Source organism: Centropristis striata, chromosome 11 (assembly GCF_030273125.1).
Source record: "Centropristis striata isolate RG_2023a ecotype Rhode Island chromosome 11, C.striata_1.0, whole genome shotgun sequence".
Classification (NCBI taxonomy): domain Eukaryota; kingdom Metazoa; phylum Chordata; class Actinopteri; order Perciformes; family Serranidae; genus Centropristis; species Centropristis striata.
In genome coordinates this window covers 36,210,633-36,230,758 of record NC_081527.1, presented here as the reverse complement: position 1 = coordinate 36,230,758, position 20,126 = coordinate 36,210,633, and the positions used below count along the sequence as shown (strand labels likewise).

Below are 20,126 nucleotides of genomic sequence, written 5' to 3'. Positions count from 1 at the left end.
TGCCATGACTTTCCTATGTATCAACAGACTATAATAAGACCATTGAGAGTATCAGGGCATTTAATTTTTTTATGACTTTCATGAAATATGGACATGTCAACAGGCTATAAAAGAATTGAACATTTTAAAATTTTGACCTTTTTTGACAAAAACACTATAGATTAATTTTCCTTCCATTTCTGGAGATCTCAAAATTTGGTGTTTTTCTGTCGTTTTTGAACAGATGTTATATCAGACTAACGGAACAATTTTGAGCATTTAGGCATTTTAAAATTTGACATTTTTTGACAAAAACACTATAAAATAAATTTTTGGACATCTCAAATTCTTGTGTTTCTGTAATTTTTTTAACAGATTATACTATAACATTTTTCAACAGACTGCACCCATAAAACAATGTTTTCCATCTCACGTCAAAATTAAATTTGAGTCGTCTGTTGAAATTGGGAGTAGCACTAGTTGCCAGAGTATAACCATGCCGTTCTGAAGTGACCTTGTAAGTATGGGAATTAAAACATTTGAACCATTACAATAAATAATGAAACTGAAACAGAGGCTTGTGCTCAAAACTTAACATTTTAATAACCGTGCAAGTCGGGAGCAGCAGCAACACTTTGGTGGAGCGGAACACAGCTGGTGGAACTTAGATCTTATTGAAAGCAGCAACATCTACACTCTGGACCTGCAACAGAAGAAAAGTACAGAGAGTCTGTGTTAAGCCCACACAATACAGTCAACATCTTTCACACCATCAGGGAGAAATTTGATAATCGAAGTGCATGTATACACTGATTTATCACACCCGGATTAGTAGGGGTGCACCGATTTTTAAAAAAGCCTGACCTGCCGATTCTGGCCGATACTGATTTTTTTATAACTCACAGCATACATCTTCAATGTTTGAATCTTATTTTATTTAAAAACAAAAACATAGCGGTATTTTTCTTTAACAAATAAAGGAAATCACAATGTCTGAGGTAGTTAATAAAATATTGAACTTAAAATAAATAGCAACAATTTACAGGACAAACTAACAAAAGAACTGCAACATAAATAAACTGGTTTTTGGTTTTGTTATAATACAACATACAGACAACTAGTGAGGGCATCGATTTTGGAATATTCGTTATAGTTATTAACTCATAAAAAAATCGAATAGTTCATATCTGGAAGGGAAAAAAAAGCTTTCTTTTTTTTAAAAGTATATCTTTATTAGTAATTATGTTTCACAACTCATTCACATATACAACATTTTCTCTTTTTTTTGTTTAAACAGATGTTGTTAGCATGCTCCCATATGTCCGCCTCCATATCTTCATCTATTGCCACCCCAAGATCCTGAGCCCATTTTTGCATAATTGTATTTTTAGTCTTATTGGACTTATGAAAGGCCTCATAGCATCTTCTTACTATAGCTTTATTGTTATGTATTTTGTATAGTAGTTGTTCAATTGGTGACATTTCCAAAGTAAATTTATGCCGAATTGATTTCTGTATAAAGCTTCTGACTTGCAAGAACCTAAAGAAATGTGTGTGATAGCTTACATTTCAATCTTAATTGGTCAAATGACATCATTCTGTCTCCTTCAAGTAAGTCAAAGTTGTGATTCCAGCACTTTCCCACAGAGCAAACCCATCAGTCATACCTGGGAGAAAATCTGTATTTCTTTGAATTGGAGTAATTGGAGATAAAACCTCAATTCTAAAAAAAGCTTTCTTGAAAAATAGTTGCTAAGGGGGTCTGAAAAGTTGCTGAATTTAGCAACAAAGTTGGGAGCACTGCTTCGCCGGTGGGGGGGTTATTATCGCGATACAAAAGATCGGTTTGACGTAAAGGAATCGGCCGATCGCTGATCCCACAAAATTAAGGAAATCCTCCGACAACTTTTATAAAACTTGGAGTCCCATTCTTTCCCTAATTGAGTCTATTTCATCGTTAGATGATTAACATAGATGGTTCTAATTAAGATAAATTGATATAACTTTTAAATGGCCAGTAATTGTTTTTAGTATACTGATTTGGTGGTCAAACTCTAGGCACAACATATACAAATTGTTATAGCTATTTTTTGTTTGTTTTTTCCAAGCATTCTGTATATCTCCTCTAAATGTCCCTTTTTATTTTATTTATTTATTTAGCATTATTATTATTTGTTTGGTTTTATGTGTATGTATGTGTATGTATATGTATATGTATGTATATATGTATATTTTTATTTTTTCGTTTTTTATTATTGTTTATTTGGCTACTGTTCACCCCTCCTGTTTTTCTTTGAGGGGAGAGAGTTGTATTTTCTCATTATCATTACTATTTATTGTTTTTTGCTTATTTTATGTGAATGTAACTCTCTGGTTCGGGGGGCGGGGGGTTGTTCTAAAAGGGGGAAAAATGGGTGAATTGTACCTTTTCTGATTGAATATGTATTATGTCCTGACAACCCAATAAAGATATATATGAAAAAATAAATTAAGGAAATCGGCGCCGATCGATCGGTGCACCCCTAGCTGTGAGCACTACAAATGAAATTCAATTCAAAAGTTCTGTTTTGTTTTTTTAAATTATGGTGGACAAATTACATCAATATTGTTGCTACTTACAAAGTCCTCAAACTTGGTGATCTCCTCTTCCAGGATGTCGGTGCCAACTTTGTCGTCCTCGACCACGCAGTTGATCTGCAGCTTCTTGATGCCGTAGCCAACCGGCACCAGTTTGGACGCTCCCCACAGGAGCCCGTCCATCTGCACCGAGCGCACACACTCCTCCAGCTTGGCCATGTCCGTCTCATCGTCCCACTGAGGACACACACAGAGGGGGACACATAGAACATTAATCACAGCCAGAAAGACACAAATCAACACTTTGCAGACAGATTTCAGCATACTGTGTTGAATGAAATGGCATACTTTCATATTGTGACTACATGCATGTCAAAACTTGTTTTTTTGTTAGAGAGTTGAGTTAATAAATGCAATGGGTTTCATTTGGGCTGAAGTACTTTTACTTAAATGTTTTAGAACACCACAATTTTTCAATTCTTTATTGAAATTCAAGCAGTTCAAGTCAAATGAACAGCTTGAAAGGGTCCAAAGGTAAGCGGTGAACTGCCAGAGGTAAATAAAAAAAGGTAAGCTTAACCAAAACTGACAAATAATGTACATTTCAGAATTATACAAGTAGGCCTTTTTCAGGGAACAAGAAATGGGTTAAAAACTTAAAGCAGTTCTGCAGCAACGGAGGTTGATCAAGCCTTGAAAGTTGCTAAGTTGCTACCAATTCCTACAGGTGTCCCACCTTTTCTTGATCACTTACAACCTACAAGTTGCTCCACATTTAAGGGAACTTCTGCAACAGAGTTGGGAAGAACTTTCTGAAGAATATTTGATTTCCATTGAGTGTGTTCAGCTGTTCTATCTGTTAAGGTGCTACTTCCATGAGTCAAAAGTTTAGAATACATTTTCCTTTCTAAACTGATTCTATGATTTATTTTTTAACTTCAATTGTTTATTTGTTACATGCATTAATTTCAGAGTACACATCATCTATTTGTCATTAGTTTTGACTTTCGCCCTTTGTTTTTTGTGCTACGTTTTAATTTTTAATTTAACTTTCGCCCTTTGTTTTTTGTGCTACGTTTTCATTTAAATTTAAATTTTAAATTAAAACGTAGCACAAAAAACAAAGGGCGAAAGTTAAATTAAAAATTAAAACGTAGCACAAAAAACAAAGGGCGAAAGTCAAAACTAATGAGAAATAGATGATTTGTTTCTGTTAGTTTTAATAAATGAGGAAGGGGAGGGGCTAAATCAGTTAACGTTGTATATTTAAACTGCATCATTTTCAATAAAATTCTGGAAAAGTTGGAGTGTTCTAAAACTTTTGACCAGTAGTGTATGTAGATTGAATAAGTTAAAATCAATTTAAGGTAAAACATTTTTTTGCAAGATTTTTCATCATCTTTCCAGAAACAAGAAAACAGCTTATCATGTTCCAAATGCATGGCCTTGGAGAAAAATCCAGTTTTTTAAAATAAACTTGTTCCACCCTTCCACAACAGTAAGCTTTTCAGAGGAGACCACCAGCTGGCATTTAACCCATTGAAGCCTGGAAAGCGTTTGTCGTTTTGTAGTATTTGTATAAGCTCTCAAATACTTTTTGAATTTCATTTCTATCTGCTACAGAGGCTGAAAAATCTATTATTTAATAGAAGAGTTCACACTTTTTCCCCCAGAATTTTTCCAGAATTTCCAGAAAATTAGAGGCTTATTTTAAAATCGCCCAGCGGTTTTTCAGGCCTCAATGGGTTAAATAAGAGCCACAGGATGTAGTTTAGTTTAGTTTAGGAGGACACGTACTGGCTTGACGTCCAGCAGGATGGAGGACTTGGCGATGAGGGCGGGTTTCTTGGACTTCTTGGCAGCGTAGGCTTCTATGCGCTCCTGCTTGAGGCGTTCTGCCTCGCCGTCGTCGTCGTCGTCACTGCCGAACAGGTCGATGTCGTCGTCGTCGTCATCGTTACCGTTTTCCACCTTTGCCTGTTTGACTGGAGCCGCCTGGACCGGGACAGCCTGATCAAAACAATGGAAAAGGACAGGAAAATATTTTTAAACATTGAAAAGAAAGAATCCCCTTTCATTTTCATAAATTAATCTCCCTTTTTCTGAGTAACTATTCTGCAGTATGCTTACTTGCTCTTGCTCCCAATATTAGCTTCTGAGTTTCAATAATAGGCTGAAATTAGGGCTGGTTGATATATTGATATACAAAATATATCAATATTTTTTTAAATGTGATAGGGAATTAGACCCTATATATATATATATATATATATATATATATATATTTATATATATATATATAATATATATATATATATAAAATATATATATAATATATATATATATATATAATATATATATATAAATATAAATATATTAAAATATATATATATATATATATATATATATATATATATATATATATATATATATATATATATATATATATATATGCTAGGGTTTGACATATTTAATTATTTTGTATTGTTCATTTTTCTTATATAAATATATTTCAGAATGGCTTATTCAATTTCATAGGCTATTTTTATTTAAGATTTTTTTTTTTATTGAAATGTGCACTTTATGGAGCTTTGATTTAAATAAAAAAGGTACTCCTGTTATACAGTATTTATGTTCACTTAAATAAACAGTTTCAATGAAACTACTTATGACACGTCATATTTGCCGTGACGTTGAACATTTGCTCTCACTTTGCAATAAAAATATCGGGATATATATCATATATTGATATTCAGCCTAAATATATCGGGATATGACTTTTGGTCCTAGCTGAAATGCAGCCTGGACTTCCTTCAGTGACAATGGGCATCTCCGGTTCCCTGTGGTTCTTGCAGTACTGTACAAAAAACGAGTACCATCACGTTTTTCAGAATTTAGGCATCCATGTTGTAGTGTTGTATTAATTTTTTGGGGGAAATCCAATGGCATCATACCAAATATTAAATTGTTCCAGGGAGACAAGGCTGTCTTTCCTCTTTTCAAGTTCTATTTAATAAATACAGAGAACAAAAGCATGTAATAATGTACAGTATGCATAACAAAAAACAGCTACTAAAGTGTTAGTGAACTACCTTAGCACTTGGGGCAGCTGATGGGCTCTTTTCCAGCACGGCCACTCTGGACTCCAGCTTCTGCATAGCTGCTCTCAAGTCCGTCACCACTAACAAGCAAACACAATAAGAAAAGGATGTATGAATATTAGGGCTGGGCGATATGGCCCTAAAAGAATATCACGATATTTCAGGCTATTTTTGCGATAACGATTATTCTTCACGATATTACGAAATACTTAAAAAGATATAGAAAATGTTTTTTTTTAGTCTGTATAAATAAATAAAAATCTAAAATGTAGTGTGAAGTGCAAATCTCAACAGTTGCCAAATACAAAAACGTTTACTCTTCAGTATGAGCAAATAAAAAAAATCCGGGGGCATATTTTAATGTCATTTTGTAAAGGAGAATAAAGGTTCTTGTTTGTTTTATTTAAGGCATCTTATTTTCACAGTCTTCTTGTAAGTTCTGTGGTGGATTATGTTAACACACTGTGCTCTTATTTTGAAACCTGCATGTGTTTAGCGACAGAGAGTAAGTAGCTTTTTGCGATTAAAACAACTTTAATTGTTAGCTAATGTTAGCCTTACACCACTACATCGAGAAGTAGGAATGTTGCCAATATCATGATATGCATTTTTTTTTTTTAACCCTAAAAAAAAAAAATACCGATATTATTGTGAACGATACGATATGGCACACCCCTAATGAATATTGCTGAAAGATCAGCAAAATCTCAGGAAGATGTAAAAAAAAAAAAAAAACCTCAAACCTTTGTGCAGAGCCTGGTTCTCCAGCTCCATGCTCTTCATGCGTGAAACCAGCTCCTGGTCTCCTCCTGCGTGTGAGGAGGACTGTGGAAAGAAACAAATAAACAAATAAAATAAGCAAGTGTCATGTTACAGGTCAGGGCTCAAATAGTGACAAAGCTAATGTACTCTCATCCAGGTTGAGAGCAAATCCAAAGCTGAAGAAGCAAGCAAAAATAAAAAGTAATTAATGTGGTGAGGTTTAAAAACAACCCATGCAAGGCTGAAATCCTTGGACCAACAATGCTTTGTAAACACCTCTCCCCCACACACAATGATGTTAAAAATCATTATCCCTTGATCCCAAGAGATTTAATGTTGACAATGACAGCATGCAGGCAAACTGTGCAAAGATCTTTGAGGAGAACTTTTAATTTCTCCCTCCATAATTAATAGCAAATCATATGGGAACAGTTCTCCTCATTTGCTTTCTTGCAGAAAGATAAGAGCCATATGAATCAAATACAAATCATGCCACATTGGTATCTTTATGGATATGTGTATGGTAGATAGACAACTATATACACTACCGGTCAAAAGTTTTAGAACACCCCAATTTTTCCATTTTTTTTATTGAAATTCAAGCAGTTCAAGTCAAATGAACAGCTTGAAAGGGTACAAAGGTAAGTGGTGAACTGCCAGAGGTAAATAAAAAAAGGTAAGCTTAACCAAAACTGGAAAATAATGTACATTTCAGAATTATACAAGTAGGCCTTTTTCAGGGAACAAGAAATGGGTTAACAACTTAACTCTATGGAGTCTTGGGCTATTTTGTCCATTTTTTTATTCTTGTCATGTCTTTGTAAGTCATTTTTGGTCATTTAGTGTCTTTTTTGGTCATTTAGTGTCTTTTTTGGTCATTTAGTGTCTTTTTTTTGTCATTTTGTGTCTTTTGGTGTCTTTTTTTTGTCATTTTGTGTCTTCTTTTAGTCCTTTAGTTCAACATAAAATGTGATTTTGAATCTTTTTTAAATTTTCAAAACACTATCATGCTCAATAAAGAATTTTAAATGTTGCAAATGTGCATTACTTTCAGAGTACACTGAGACATTAAGTGCATCATTTTCAATTAAATTCTGCAAAAGTTGGTGTGTTCTAAAACTTTTGACCGGTAGTGTATATATTTAAGGTCGATCAATTATTGATCACTTAATTTAGATGTTACATGCAAGGTAACCCTCATTGTTAATGGAAAATTTGAAAGAAAAAAATGAACTTCTAAAGATTACAAGCATTTTTTAAATGGTATATGATAATAATGAGCACAATATCCAACAAAACCATCCAAGATTATAGTTATGATTTCCATCCCCAGAATGATACACACTGAATTAGTTGGTGGTAGTGTGTGAAGCCTAGAAAAAGATGCAGGATGGTGAGTTGTTGGTTGAGGATGAGACGTCTTAGTGCTGTGAAAACAATAACACACTTCACTCCAGGCAGCAGCAGCAGCAGCAGCCAGCACACCGGCTGTCTGACAGCCATGCAGCGTTCCCAGCGTTCCCAGGCCGGAGCGGCAAAAGCTGGAGGAGGAACACTTACGTTTCTGTGCTGCCGTTTGGGCTGGCGCCCTTTGGGCTGCTGCAGGGCCGATTTCACCTGCACCCGGTCATGTGCAAGAGGGGAAAAGATGAGGACAAAAACAAAAGTACTGGTTGTAGGTAGGAGGTCAGATTCTACACATGGAACAACTTCCGAGTTGTCCGTAATAGGATAGAAACCGATGGTGATATCTTCCAGAGAAATGGGATCAAACTTCACATAACATATCACACAATTTATAAACTTTTTACGTCACAACTTAAACCACATGGGTATAAAGTCACAAGCAGTGTCAAAAAGGGAAAAGTCTGGCTATTGACCTCTCAAGAAGACAGACATCAAAAAACAATAAAAGCCAGGTTCTCTTGAAATTCGTGACAGGTTCAAACCAGTTCTTTATAATGGGTTTTTTTTTGGCAGCCGTAGAAGCTGCTAATATTATTGTTTTCTGCTGAAATGAAACTAAAATGTTGGGATTAGATCCAATAAGATATAGAATAGGACATAAGGGAAAAACTTTATGGTTTCAGGTCTAGCATTATTAATCCTGGCTATTATAGATAATCAATTGGTCTAAAGCTATTGCTGTGGTCCAAGGGTTACTTTGAAATTAATTAACGTTTCATATGATTCTCTTTTTATCCTGGAATCTGTGTATATTACCAGTCTCTCTATATTTCTGTTTGGGCTAAATTTATGTTGTTGTGCGTTTTGTTTTTGTTTTTTTTTGGTCGTTTGTCTGTTTTTGCTGTGTGGCTTTGTACTGGTGTTTCGTTGTTTTCATTTTTGTTGTTGTGGTTATCCTTTATATTATTCTTTGAATGTTATTTGTGTGTACATTGTCTAATTTGTAAATATGTTTCTGAGTCTTTGTTGTCTAGAATTGTGTTTTAGTGTCTTGTTTTCATATTGTGGCTCTTAATAAGTTATCCACTGTTCTTTTCTGTTTCTTCGTTAATAAAAATAATAAAAAATAAATAAATAAAAAAAAGGGAAAAGTCAACCAATTCAGCAGCTCTTTAGAATATTTTAACAGTTCACACCACTTCTATTACTCAGGTCTTAGACACTTATTAACCAGTTAACGGCAACCGATTCCAGCAAACAAGCTCCAATTCTGTTGTAGAAAATACAGAAAAGCTGACTTTAAAGGATAAGTTCACACTTTTCAAAGATATGCCTTCTTTAAGCAATTTCATTGTAGGTGATGGTGTGGACAAAATCCAGTGCTTTTCCAAAATATAAATGAAAAAAACTAAAATTCAAGTTGGCCAAATCACTCCTTTTAGTATAAAATATTCATCCTTGTTGTTGCCTCAGACAGCCAAAGCAGAAGTAACTTTAAGAGCAAATTGTCCATTAGAAAGACTTTGCGGGATAGCCACTTGATTTTTATATTTCAGGCTGTGTCAAATTTATGTATATTTAAATTTATGTGTATTTTTGCACACAAGGACTGTAGGTTTCATCACCAAGTATGGATTTGTGAGTATTGTTTTTAGACAAACTTTAAAAAAAAATAAAGGTGTAACTAGGGCTGGGCGATATGGCCCTGAAAGAATATCACGATATTTCAGGCTATTTTTGCGATAACGATATTCTTGACGATATTAGGAAATACTTAAAAAGACATAGAAAATATGATTCTTTTTTTTAGTCTGTATAAATAATTAAAAATCTAACATGTAGTTTGAAGTGCAAATCTCAACAGTTGCCAAATAAAAAAAAATACTCGAGTATGAGCAAATAATAAAAATAACCATTTAGGGGGTTCCGGGGGCATATTTTAATGAATTTTGTAAAGGAGAATAAAGGTTCTTGTATGTTTTATTTAAGGCATCTTATTTTGACAGTCTTCTTGTAAGTTCTGTGGTGGATTATGTTAACACACTGTGCTCTTATTTTGAAAGCTGCATGTGTTTAGCGACAGGGAGTAAGTAGCTTTTTGTGATTAAAACAACTTTAATTGTTAACCTTACGCCACTACATCAAGAAGTAGGAATGTTGCCAATATCATGATATGCATTTTTTTTAACCGTAAAAAAAAAAATATAGCGACATTATCGTGAACGATATGATATGGCATACCCCTAGGTGTAACATTTAAGTAGCTACTGTTGAGGAATAGCAGATTGTTCCTTTTTACTCACATTTTAGTGAAAAATGACCACAACGCAAATTAAATCAATGTAAAGACAAACACATAAGCAAGTTACTGACAGACTGCAGTGAAGATTATGGAAGCAAGCAGATGTGAGAGGAAATTAAGTGTCTTGTAACAGAAAATGTCGCTTGCATTTTGTCACATGCAGGCTAAAAGGCATTCCCTGACTGTAAAATAAGGCCAAAATGTCCTCAAGAACTTGCTGTCTCTATATTTAAATCTTTAAATATCACATTTTAACAGCTATCCCCCCGTGTTTGGGCTGGTACAGGAACATTAGCGAGTACAGTCCTGCCACAACAGGGGGGGGGGGGGTGCCTGGGGCTCAATTGTAGCGCAGTACTCACATCGTTTAGGGACTGCAGGATATTCTGTCGGGATTTAGCAATGTCCTGCAGGATGGCATTAACGTCTCTCTCCTGCAGTTACATGTGGGTTGCAGCAGTGATGAAGCGTGGAGTGGTGAGAAAGACAGAAAGCAGCATGCAAAACAGACAGAAGCAGGATGGACCACATACCAAACATTTAGGACGATAAGATTTTAAGCAAATCAATGTCAGCTACAGGCTTATCTCCTTTATGTTGACATATAAAAGGTTACACACATTTTGGCAGCAGGCATGAGGGTAACACAAGCCCAGGATGATGACCTGTGACTTTTATCTTGCAGCTGTCTTTTTCCCACTTTAGTACATGTTGTACTGGATCGTGAACCATTTCCATTGAAACTACTTCCCAACCAAGAACTATGCCGAGTAAAATAAAATCATGACAAAATGATACGTCAGTTATTCTGAGTAACGAGGACTTTGTTGACGTAAAGACATGCTCCTCTCTTTTGCATTTTAGCCAGCAGTAGAGGCACATATCTCAAAAAAACTCATAATAAAGCACTAAAACTATCTGAGAACATAGGGGTGGCCAATATGGCCATAAAAGAATATCACAATATTTCAGGCTATTTTTGCGATAATGATATTCTTGACGATGTTACGAAATACTTTAAAAAAGAATCATGTTTTCTATATATTTTTGTCTGTATGAATAAATTAAAATCTAAAATGTAGTGTGAAGTGCAAATCTCAACAGTTGCCAAATACAAAAAAAAAAAATACTCTTGGCTCCTGAGTATGAGCAAATAATAAAAATAACCATTTAGGGGGTTCCGGGGGCATATTTTGTAAAGGAGAATAAAGTTTTTATTCAAGGCATCTTATTTTGATAGTCTTCTTGTAAGTTCTGTGGTGGGTTCTGTTAACACACTGTGCTCTTATTTTGAAAGCTGCATTTAGTGTTTAGTGACAGACAGTAAGTAGCTTTTTGTGATTAAAACAACTTGAACTTCAACTTTAATTGTTAGCCTTACGCCACTACATCAAGAAGTAGGAGTGTTGCCAATATCATGACATGCATTTTTTTTAAACCATAAAAAAAACAAAAATTATATTATCGTGAATGATACGATATGGCACACCCCTATGAGAACATGTTGCTTTTGGTGAAGCCAACCTTCAAGTGATCATTCTCTAATCTCCATTGTTTCCCAGGCTTGTGCTTGTGCTCTCTGCTGCCCTGGACAGGCTGAGGAGCAGAGGCAGCTGCCAAACCACCTGACCCCTCTCACTAGGAGGAGCCACGTCTAAATCGAGTGGCTTAACTCACACGCACACAGCTGCTCTGGGCTGCAGAGGGCGGAGGATGATGTAACTATTGCTAAACAGGCCAGTGAGTGACAGGGCAGCATGAGCCGAGGAGGCGTCAGACAAGAGGTGAGAGGAACTTCAGAAGATGGCACAAAGGGAGGAATGGAAATAAAAGTTGTAGGAAAGCAGATGATGTCCTTAAAGTCCTGAGGTAATGACTAATAAAAAGCAAAAAAACAAACATATTTGCTATTAAACTACATAAAAATGGAGGAGCTAACATTCATTCTTAAGCTTGAACAAGATAAATTTGAAAGTTATTGGGACAAGTTGGACAAACTATCTAACAACTTAGATGCAAGATACTGGTTAAAGTGATAAACCCCCTCTCGAGTTCTTGACTCCACTCACCTGGTTCTGTTTTTTTTTTTGTTTCTGTTTCAATAACTATACTAGTATTAGTCAGGGCTATACATGTATGTCGCAAACTATCTTTATTTAATTTACTAGTAATATCATTTGAGTTGATGTTGCTCTTGTCATCAATGTTATCACCCCATGATAAGGTTCTGTTTGCAGAAGAAAACATGGATGAAGGAAGGTTTACATGGGGCAGATAAACTCACTATTATTAAGGCTGTTATGATTTTCGAATTATCATTATTATCTTTATTTTGTTTTCTGATTTTCAAGTTGCCTATCAATTCAGGTATAAGTATGTCTTTGTAAGAGCATTGTGATAGAGTTTAAATGCTTTTGCAAGGATGTGATTTTGATTTTATTTATATTATGTTGTTTATTTTTTAAAACCATTTCTTCCTTTGTATGTTTTGATGAAAAGACTTGACATGTTTACAAGATGTAGAGCAACATGTATGTGCTGTTTTGTTTTTCTTCAAATGAAAAGTTTAATAACAAACTACATAAAAATAGTAATGCCTAAAAGAAGTTAAAAAGCTATATTTGAACATAATGTGGTACCTGTGTGGAGGGTCCGTTGACTCCCTCGTAGAAGCGCGTCTCTGCCTCATCGTAGCGATGTTTGTCGAACCAGATGTTCTCTGAGGCGAGGCACTGCAGTCCACTCATGTTGGTACTGGGAAGGCAGAAATTCAGAAATAAGATGACGCACAAAAACAAAAAAAACTACCACCGAACATTGATTTGCATCCAACAGTTTATCTAGCAACCAACCAACAGCCATGACCAGGTGTTTAGTCGTTATCACCAGCAAAACCCATGACACGAAAAGAGCCACAGACCCTTGTTTAATTAGATGTTTGAGTGAGACGCCGTTATATTACAGGTTACATCATCATGCAGAGCCACAAATGGAGTTTTGGGTGGAATAGGGAGAGACAAAACAAAGCGAAACAGACAGTGTCAGCCATATACACAGAATAACAGGCATCAGATTCTGTAAAATAGAAAAAAAAAGTAACATTATATAAAAATTGAGTGAAAAGACTACTGCTTATACGCTTCACCTCCCTTCTCATTTTGCTGATGTCCCAGTTACTGCAGCAGACAGGCATCTACACATTCCCCAGTCAGTAAAACACAGTTGCCTGGTCTGCAAAGTCTGGATTATAGAACAAAAGGTTGGTCTCTGCCCTCTAAAACCCCCCTCAGTGGTAGCAGAGGACCACTTCATTGTGTGATAATCAAACACAGACCCAGTTAGTCAGTAATAGATGGCATGTTACATTAATACGATGAAGGCCAAGGTAGAGTTGAGACAAATTAAAGGGAAGGGATAGTTCAGATTAATCAAAGTGGGGTTGTGTGTGGTCTTTATCCATCATGTCAATAAATGAAAATGGTCTTTTCAAAGACTTTAAAGACCTTCAGTTATTGGAATAATTGCCCACTGAATATACGTGAACTGAATAGTAAAGTATCTTTTAATTATTACTTGAGAAGGCACTATTTCAATTTGTGAGTAGTGAATTAACATATTTACTGTATGAAAGTGAGAATTAATGTAATAGATATGAATGTAATAACTTATTCGGAATGGTTTCTGATGATGTATATAATAATGTCTACAATGTTTAATTGTTAAGTGATTTTTGTTTTGCCTTGTGGACCCCAGGAAGACTAGCTCCTCCCACTTTTGGTGACAGCTAATGGGGATCTTTTTAACAATAAACAATAACAATAAAGACTTGTCAGATGCTGCAGAGTTCAGACATTATTTTACAACTCCAAAGGTATTACTGTGGAAACCATTCTATCTTTAGCCACAATAATCGCAGTATTTCTACTATTTATCTCACAATCACATTACAAACAATCAACTGGCCACTGCAGTGCCTTCAAATGATGTATTGATCTGTGGCTGAGGACATAGAGCGGCCATCACTAATCAGAAGGTCGAAGGTTTGATCCCTTGTCCCTGTAGTGTACATGTCAAAGCATCCTTTGGCAAGATACTTGACCCAAAATTGTGCCATCGGTTTGTGTGTTTAAATGCTACTGATAAGCAGGTGGGACCTTGTGTGAATGGGCGAAGGCTGGCTTACGTTGTAAATCGCTTTAAATGGTTGCTAAGACTGGGAAAGCACTATTTAAATGCATCCAATACAAATGCAATCCATTTACCATGTATTCACGGTGGCAAAAGTTGAGCGAGATTTTGCTAAAGCCTTCTGTGTTGGCACAACCTGCTGTGTAAAGGGATTGACCTCATTTAAAACAAAGAGGTAGCCAAGTTTATTTTCTCTTAAATGCTTAAATTCAGTCTGAAAAAGGCAGCCTGTACAAAACTCCAAACAGGAGGACAAAAGGCTCATCTGAAAATCACAAATATTATACACAATAGACAAGTTAGCAACTTCAAAAAGCCCAAACAGGAATGCACGACAGACAGAAACCACAATATAAGTTAAATAAACCGAAGACACACGCCACGTCTCTCCCATTCCCTGTGTGAGGGGTGCCATACTTGTCCCATCTGGGCCTGTACTCCGTCTCAGAGAGGCCCCTCTTCCTCTGGGTCGGCCCCCTGCTGCCTTTGCCCCCCTGCTCGGTCTCAGAGGAGGTGCGATTGCGGCCTCTACTGTACCGCCGGTGGGGGGTACCAGAGGCCTTCACGGTGGTGATGGGGGTCCCCCCTTGCTCCTGCTGCTGAGCGTGGCTTCGTCTGGACTGGAAGGTCATGGAGCCTCTGGTGTTTGGACTCCTCGGGGAGGAGGACAGCGGTCCGTTGTGATTGGAGGCTAGCCATCGCTGGTAGTTGCTCTCGGCGTGGTCGTAGGCACTGCGGTTGTACAAAACGCCCTCTGCCTGCATGCCCTGGATGATGGGGCTTTGGCCATAGGAGCCTCTTGCCTCCATGGAAGAGCTCAACATCTCCTCTTCAGCCCCGGAGCTCTCCGACAAACGTGTGCGTCGCCTCCCAAACTGGACTTTGTCTCCGCTCATGGTGGAATCATTACCCTGCCTGAAGGCTCCCATTGGTACAGCATGCTGGGGGACTCCTCCTTGCTGGCGGTTGGGCCAAGACTGATCCATTTCTCTATTAAAAGGGTCACCTCTCTACTCACTTTTGTGTTTATGAGGAGAGAAAAGAAGCAACAGGTGGAAGCTGGAGGCATTAGTTTAGGGTAAAGTTAGCATCACAAAGGAATTTTGCTGGTTAGAAACATCATGAAACAGCTGATATGTGACGCCAATGTGGTCTTGTGGGCAAAGAGACGGTGGATTGATCAAAAAGCTTAGATTTTCCAGAAAATGACATACATTTTACTTCATATGGAAAGTTTAGAGTGGCTTTATCCTGTCTGAGAATCAACCTGAAAATGTAAAGAGCCTTTTTTGGACATGGTTTAACCCATTGAGGCCTAAAACTCCTGTAAACCCTCTGGGTGGTTTTAAAATAAGCCCCTAAAACCTGAAGTTTTTCTGGAAATTCAACAGAAGTGTCAACGCTTCTACTAAATAATAGATTTTTCAGCCTCTGTAGCAGATGGAAATGAAATTCAAAAGTATTTGAGAGCTTATACAAATACTACAAAACGACGTATCCGCTGTCCAGGCTTCAATGGGTTAAGTATAAAGAATAATAAGAATAAGAATTTCCAAATAATTTGTTACAGTTCATTGATCAATCTCACATTGGACTTTGGAAAGCAAAGCCAAAACAAACAATGCAAAATGTAATGTAAGTCGCACAAATGACAGGTGGAAATGCCCAAAATTTAGGTTAGGATGTGTTTCCAGTGTTTCCTCAATATTTATTTTAAATCTTAAAATAAATAAATGTAGTACAGATATTTATTTTTAAATAGGCTGTATGATTTTATACAAACCATTGCAATCTTAACTTACAACAAGCAGGTTGAATTACACCCCGATAATGACAGGTGTGGTGCAAAACTAGACCAAGGTTTCCCTTCAAACACACAGAAGCTGTGTTTAATTAATGAGGAAACACTGTTTATGCAATAAATGTTTATTCTGAAACATCCAAAAACTCAACCTATGCAACAGTGTCTGGCTCACCTTTGTTTTGGCATGCTGGCAGATAATGTACACTACCTATTGTGGAATGGAATATTTAAGCAATTCAAAGTAAATCAGTTTTAATTATACTGAAAATCAAAAGATAATTGAAATGTATCTGGTAGCAACACTTCCTTTAAACATGCAAAAGACACCATTTACATGTATGAAATAAACTAACCACATAAAATAAAAAAATAAACACTTTACAAAAAACAACTTGCAAACATAAACAATGCATTATATCTATAAACTATAGATAATGCATTGCTCATGTTTGCAAGTTGTTTTATCCGTTAGTGCAGATATCTTCTCTCAGTTTGTTAGGTACACCTAAGACAACCTGTAATAAATCCTACCTTTATGTGGAACTGTTATAAAGAGGCATTAATCCCTTTAATAGTCATTTTGGAGGCTGTAGTTTTTAAAGCTGTTGATTTACATTATTGGAGCTTTAACAAATAAAAAAAAAGTCGAATAATTAAAAGAAAATAAATAGTTTTGGGTCACTTTTCAAGGAATAATACCAAACAAATGCTTGCACTACACTAAAAATGTGAACAAATTCAGTTTTCTCAGTTTTATGACAGTATAAATTAAACATTAAACATATATCTGAATGCAAATATAGGCTCTGGGACTAAATAAAGCAAGATAATATTCTACAGATTTGTTAATAATGGAAATACTTATCCCCAGTGAGAGTAAAAACACCTCTTAGTAAAAAGCAATACAAACTGCAGCCTTCAAAATGCTATAAAATGCTATAAAAGTGAAATCAACACCACACCTCAAAGTTTGAGGACTGTCATTTAAACATTAATAAAGGTAGGATTTACTTCAAGTCTGCTGTATTAAGAGTGCATTCATTTTAACCAGGTGTACCAACTAAACTAGCAGCTGAGTGCAAAATACTTTCACTACACCATAAGACAGCAATAAACCAGTGCACGTGTTAAAGAGCATCAGCTGAAGAGCAGCTGCAACATCAACACTCACCTTTACTATCTGGAATGAGAAGCTAATGTCCCAACAGATAAATAACAGACAATAAACAACGGTTCATTAACTACAATTAAATGTTTAAGTGACACTGACGTCAAAAGAGTCTGTAATTTTCTGTTAAGTGGAACAGGTGGCAGAAAATAACTGTACAATTCGCATGTAGTTTATCAACTTGTTAAGATAATGGGCACAGTTTAAGTGGGACTAATGGGAGTATATAATCGTGTTTTTTTTTTTGTTTGTTTGTTTTTTTAAATAAACTTTATTAAGGCAGTTGGGTGGGGTGTAATACAAAAAAATACATCAGAACGTCGCCAGGGGGTTTCAATAAATCATAAAGAGGTTGTCATACAAAAATATTATAAAAATTACAAATATTCAGAGTTTTAGCAGCTTTCAAATTAGTAGAGTCTTTAATAGAATTAATATACTGCTTGGTTTCACTTATAAATATAGAAAAGAGGGGATTTTTTTTTGTGTATCGAGATTTATGTATGTGATATTTTGCCAATAGTATAATTAGATTTATAATGTAATATTGATTTTTTTTTGTGTATGGGAAGTCAGTGAAACCAAACAGTATATTTTCAAAACAAAAGGGACAAATTAGGTTCTTGAAAAAAAAAAAGGAAGTTACAAATATCTTTCCAGAACTTAGACGAAAAAGGGCAAAACCAAAATAAATGAAAAATACTTTCAGGGTGTCCTTCACAAAAAAAGCAATTCAAATCTAAATCTTTTTTAAAACGTTGAAGAAAAATTTTAGTGGGGTAGATTCTGTGAATTATTTTAAAATAAATTTCTTTTGATCTTATTGTTGACTATATATTTTGCTGGCAAATTCCAAATCTTCTCCCAATTAAGGTTATCAATAAAATTATTCCAATAAGCAATGATGTAGGGGGTTGATACAACTTCTTTCTGAAACAGTGAACGTATTTTTCGGTTATTGTTGCGTGTAGAAGAGAAACAAATTTGGCCAATTTCATGTTTGGATATACACGTGTTGTATTTCACTTGTTCACTTCCTGTCACTAGCTAAAGTTTTTTTTTTTTTTTTTTTGGATTATTTTTTTGGCATTTTTGTTGCTTTATTTATAGTGACACAAGTTTTTTTTTTGACAGCCGCAGCAACTTGTAGCTAGTTCATTTGACCACGTGGCGCTTAAAAACTTTACATTCAAAATACTTTGCGGGTTTTAACAAACAGTGTGCTTTTGTCGTGTTCCACGCCGTAAAAATTAAACTCTTTTGCACTTACGCTTGGCTTTTTTCGATGTTTTTTGGCTCGGGAACCGTCCTTTAGCGTGCTGCCTCGGCTGTAATCCGACGGGAGAAGAGGACTTGCATTAGCGGGCCGCCTCTATTCTTCATGAGCAGAGGGGGAGGGACGTTTGTTTTTTTTACCACTTTATCGATTATTTTTCTTTTTTTTCCACGTCTATGAAAAATATAATAACATATAAACACACAGGAAAACAAGTTATATTGTCTGTGCGTTCTGAAAATAAGAATGGATGTGTTTCTTCTACTATTTACCCCTACCTTTCGGATTGGTTTGATCCATTTTGACGTAAGACTTCATTTCCCAGGATTCTAAGCGAACGGCAGCTAACGGACAGTTGGTTCATGATGTTCTAAATCAGTAGTTCTCAACCTTTTTGAGTCGCGACCCCCAATTTAACATGCATGTTGTCCGCGACCCCCACTCACGCACACGCACAGTTCAGATCACCCAAAAAAGAAACAAAATGACCATAAAGAGTAAACAAATGACCAGAAAAGACACAAAATGACCAGAAAAGACACAAAATGACCAAAAAAAGACACAAAATGAACAAAAACGGACACAAAATGACCAAAAAAAGACACAAAATGACCAAAAAAGACAGAAATTGACCAAAAAAGACACAAAATGACCAAAAAAAGACACAAAATGACCCAGAAAAGACACAAATTGACCACAAAATGACAAAAACAAGACACAAAATGACTAAAAAGAGTAAACAAATGACCAAAAGACACAAAATGACCAGAAAAGACACAAAATGAACAAAAAAGACACAAAATGAACAAAAAAGGACACAAAATGACCAAAAAGGACACAAATTGAGCAAAAAAGACACAAAATGACCAAAAAAAGACACAAATTGACCAAAAAGGAAACAAAATGACCAAAAAAGACACAAATTGACCACAAAATGACAAAAACAAGAGACAAAATGACCAAAAAAAGACACAAAATGACCACAAAATGACAAAAACAAGACACAAAATGACTAAAAAGAACACAAAAAAAAAAGACAAAAACACATTAACACTTTAACACAGTGGAGACAGAGCTGACTTCCAAAATGATTTGGCGACCCCCAGAAATCATCTCGCGACCCCAATTGGGGTCCCGACCCCAAGGTTGAGAACAGCTGTTCTAACTAATAACGGTTATTTTATGTTTTTATTTGTCTTCCCAGTTTGACAAATTGACCTCCTCGACTCCATTTTTTAAAATAAAATAGGGCTAAAATCTTTAACATTTAAAGTTTAGCTAAGTTATTTGTGGAGCTAAATACTTTTTCCTCCCTTTTCCTACAGATGGCAGACCAATCGAGCCAATTGAAACATGTTAATAGCCAAACAAGGCTAATGAATGTTATTAATAATATTTAAAAACTATTGTTATATTTTTATCTTTAATATAACCACTTGATGCAACAAATGCTTATCACTAAACAATAAAAACTGGAGGAAAAAAAACATCTACAATAACAATATACACTACTGGTCAAAAGTTTTAGAACACACCAACTTTTCCAGAATTTAATTGAAAAT

The 20,126-nt window shown here is 35.6% G+C and overlaps 1 protein-coding gene across 2 annotated transcripts; it reads right to left on the bottom strand.

Moving 5' to 3' along the window:
• Positions 1–557: 557 nt before the first annotated feature.
• eef1da (eukaryotic translation elongation factor 1 delta a (guanine nucleotide exchange protein)) lies at positions 558–18,687 on the bottom strand. Of its 2 annotated transcripts, XM_059344837.1 has the most exons (8): positions 18,559–18,687; positions 12,768–12,882; positions 7,980–8,036; positions 6,401–6,482; positions 5,649–5,737; positions 4,354–4,566; positions 2,599–2,793; positions 558–682 (listed from the first exon to the last, which is right to left on the bottom strand). In XM_059344837.1, exons 2-8 carry the CDS (start codon positions 12,873–12,875, stop codon positions 644–646), a joined length of 783 nt encoding a protein of 260 aa, XP_059200820.1. In that variant the 5' UTR covers positions 12,876–12,882; positions 18,559–18,687; the 3' UTR covers positions 558–643. The 2 variants fall into 2 exon arrangements, with proteins under 2 accessions (XP_059200820.1, XP_059200821.1); XM_059344838.1 differs by lacking the exon at positions 7,980–8,036.
• Between the last annotated feature and the right edge of the window lie 1,439 nt (positions 18,688–20,126).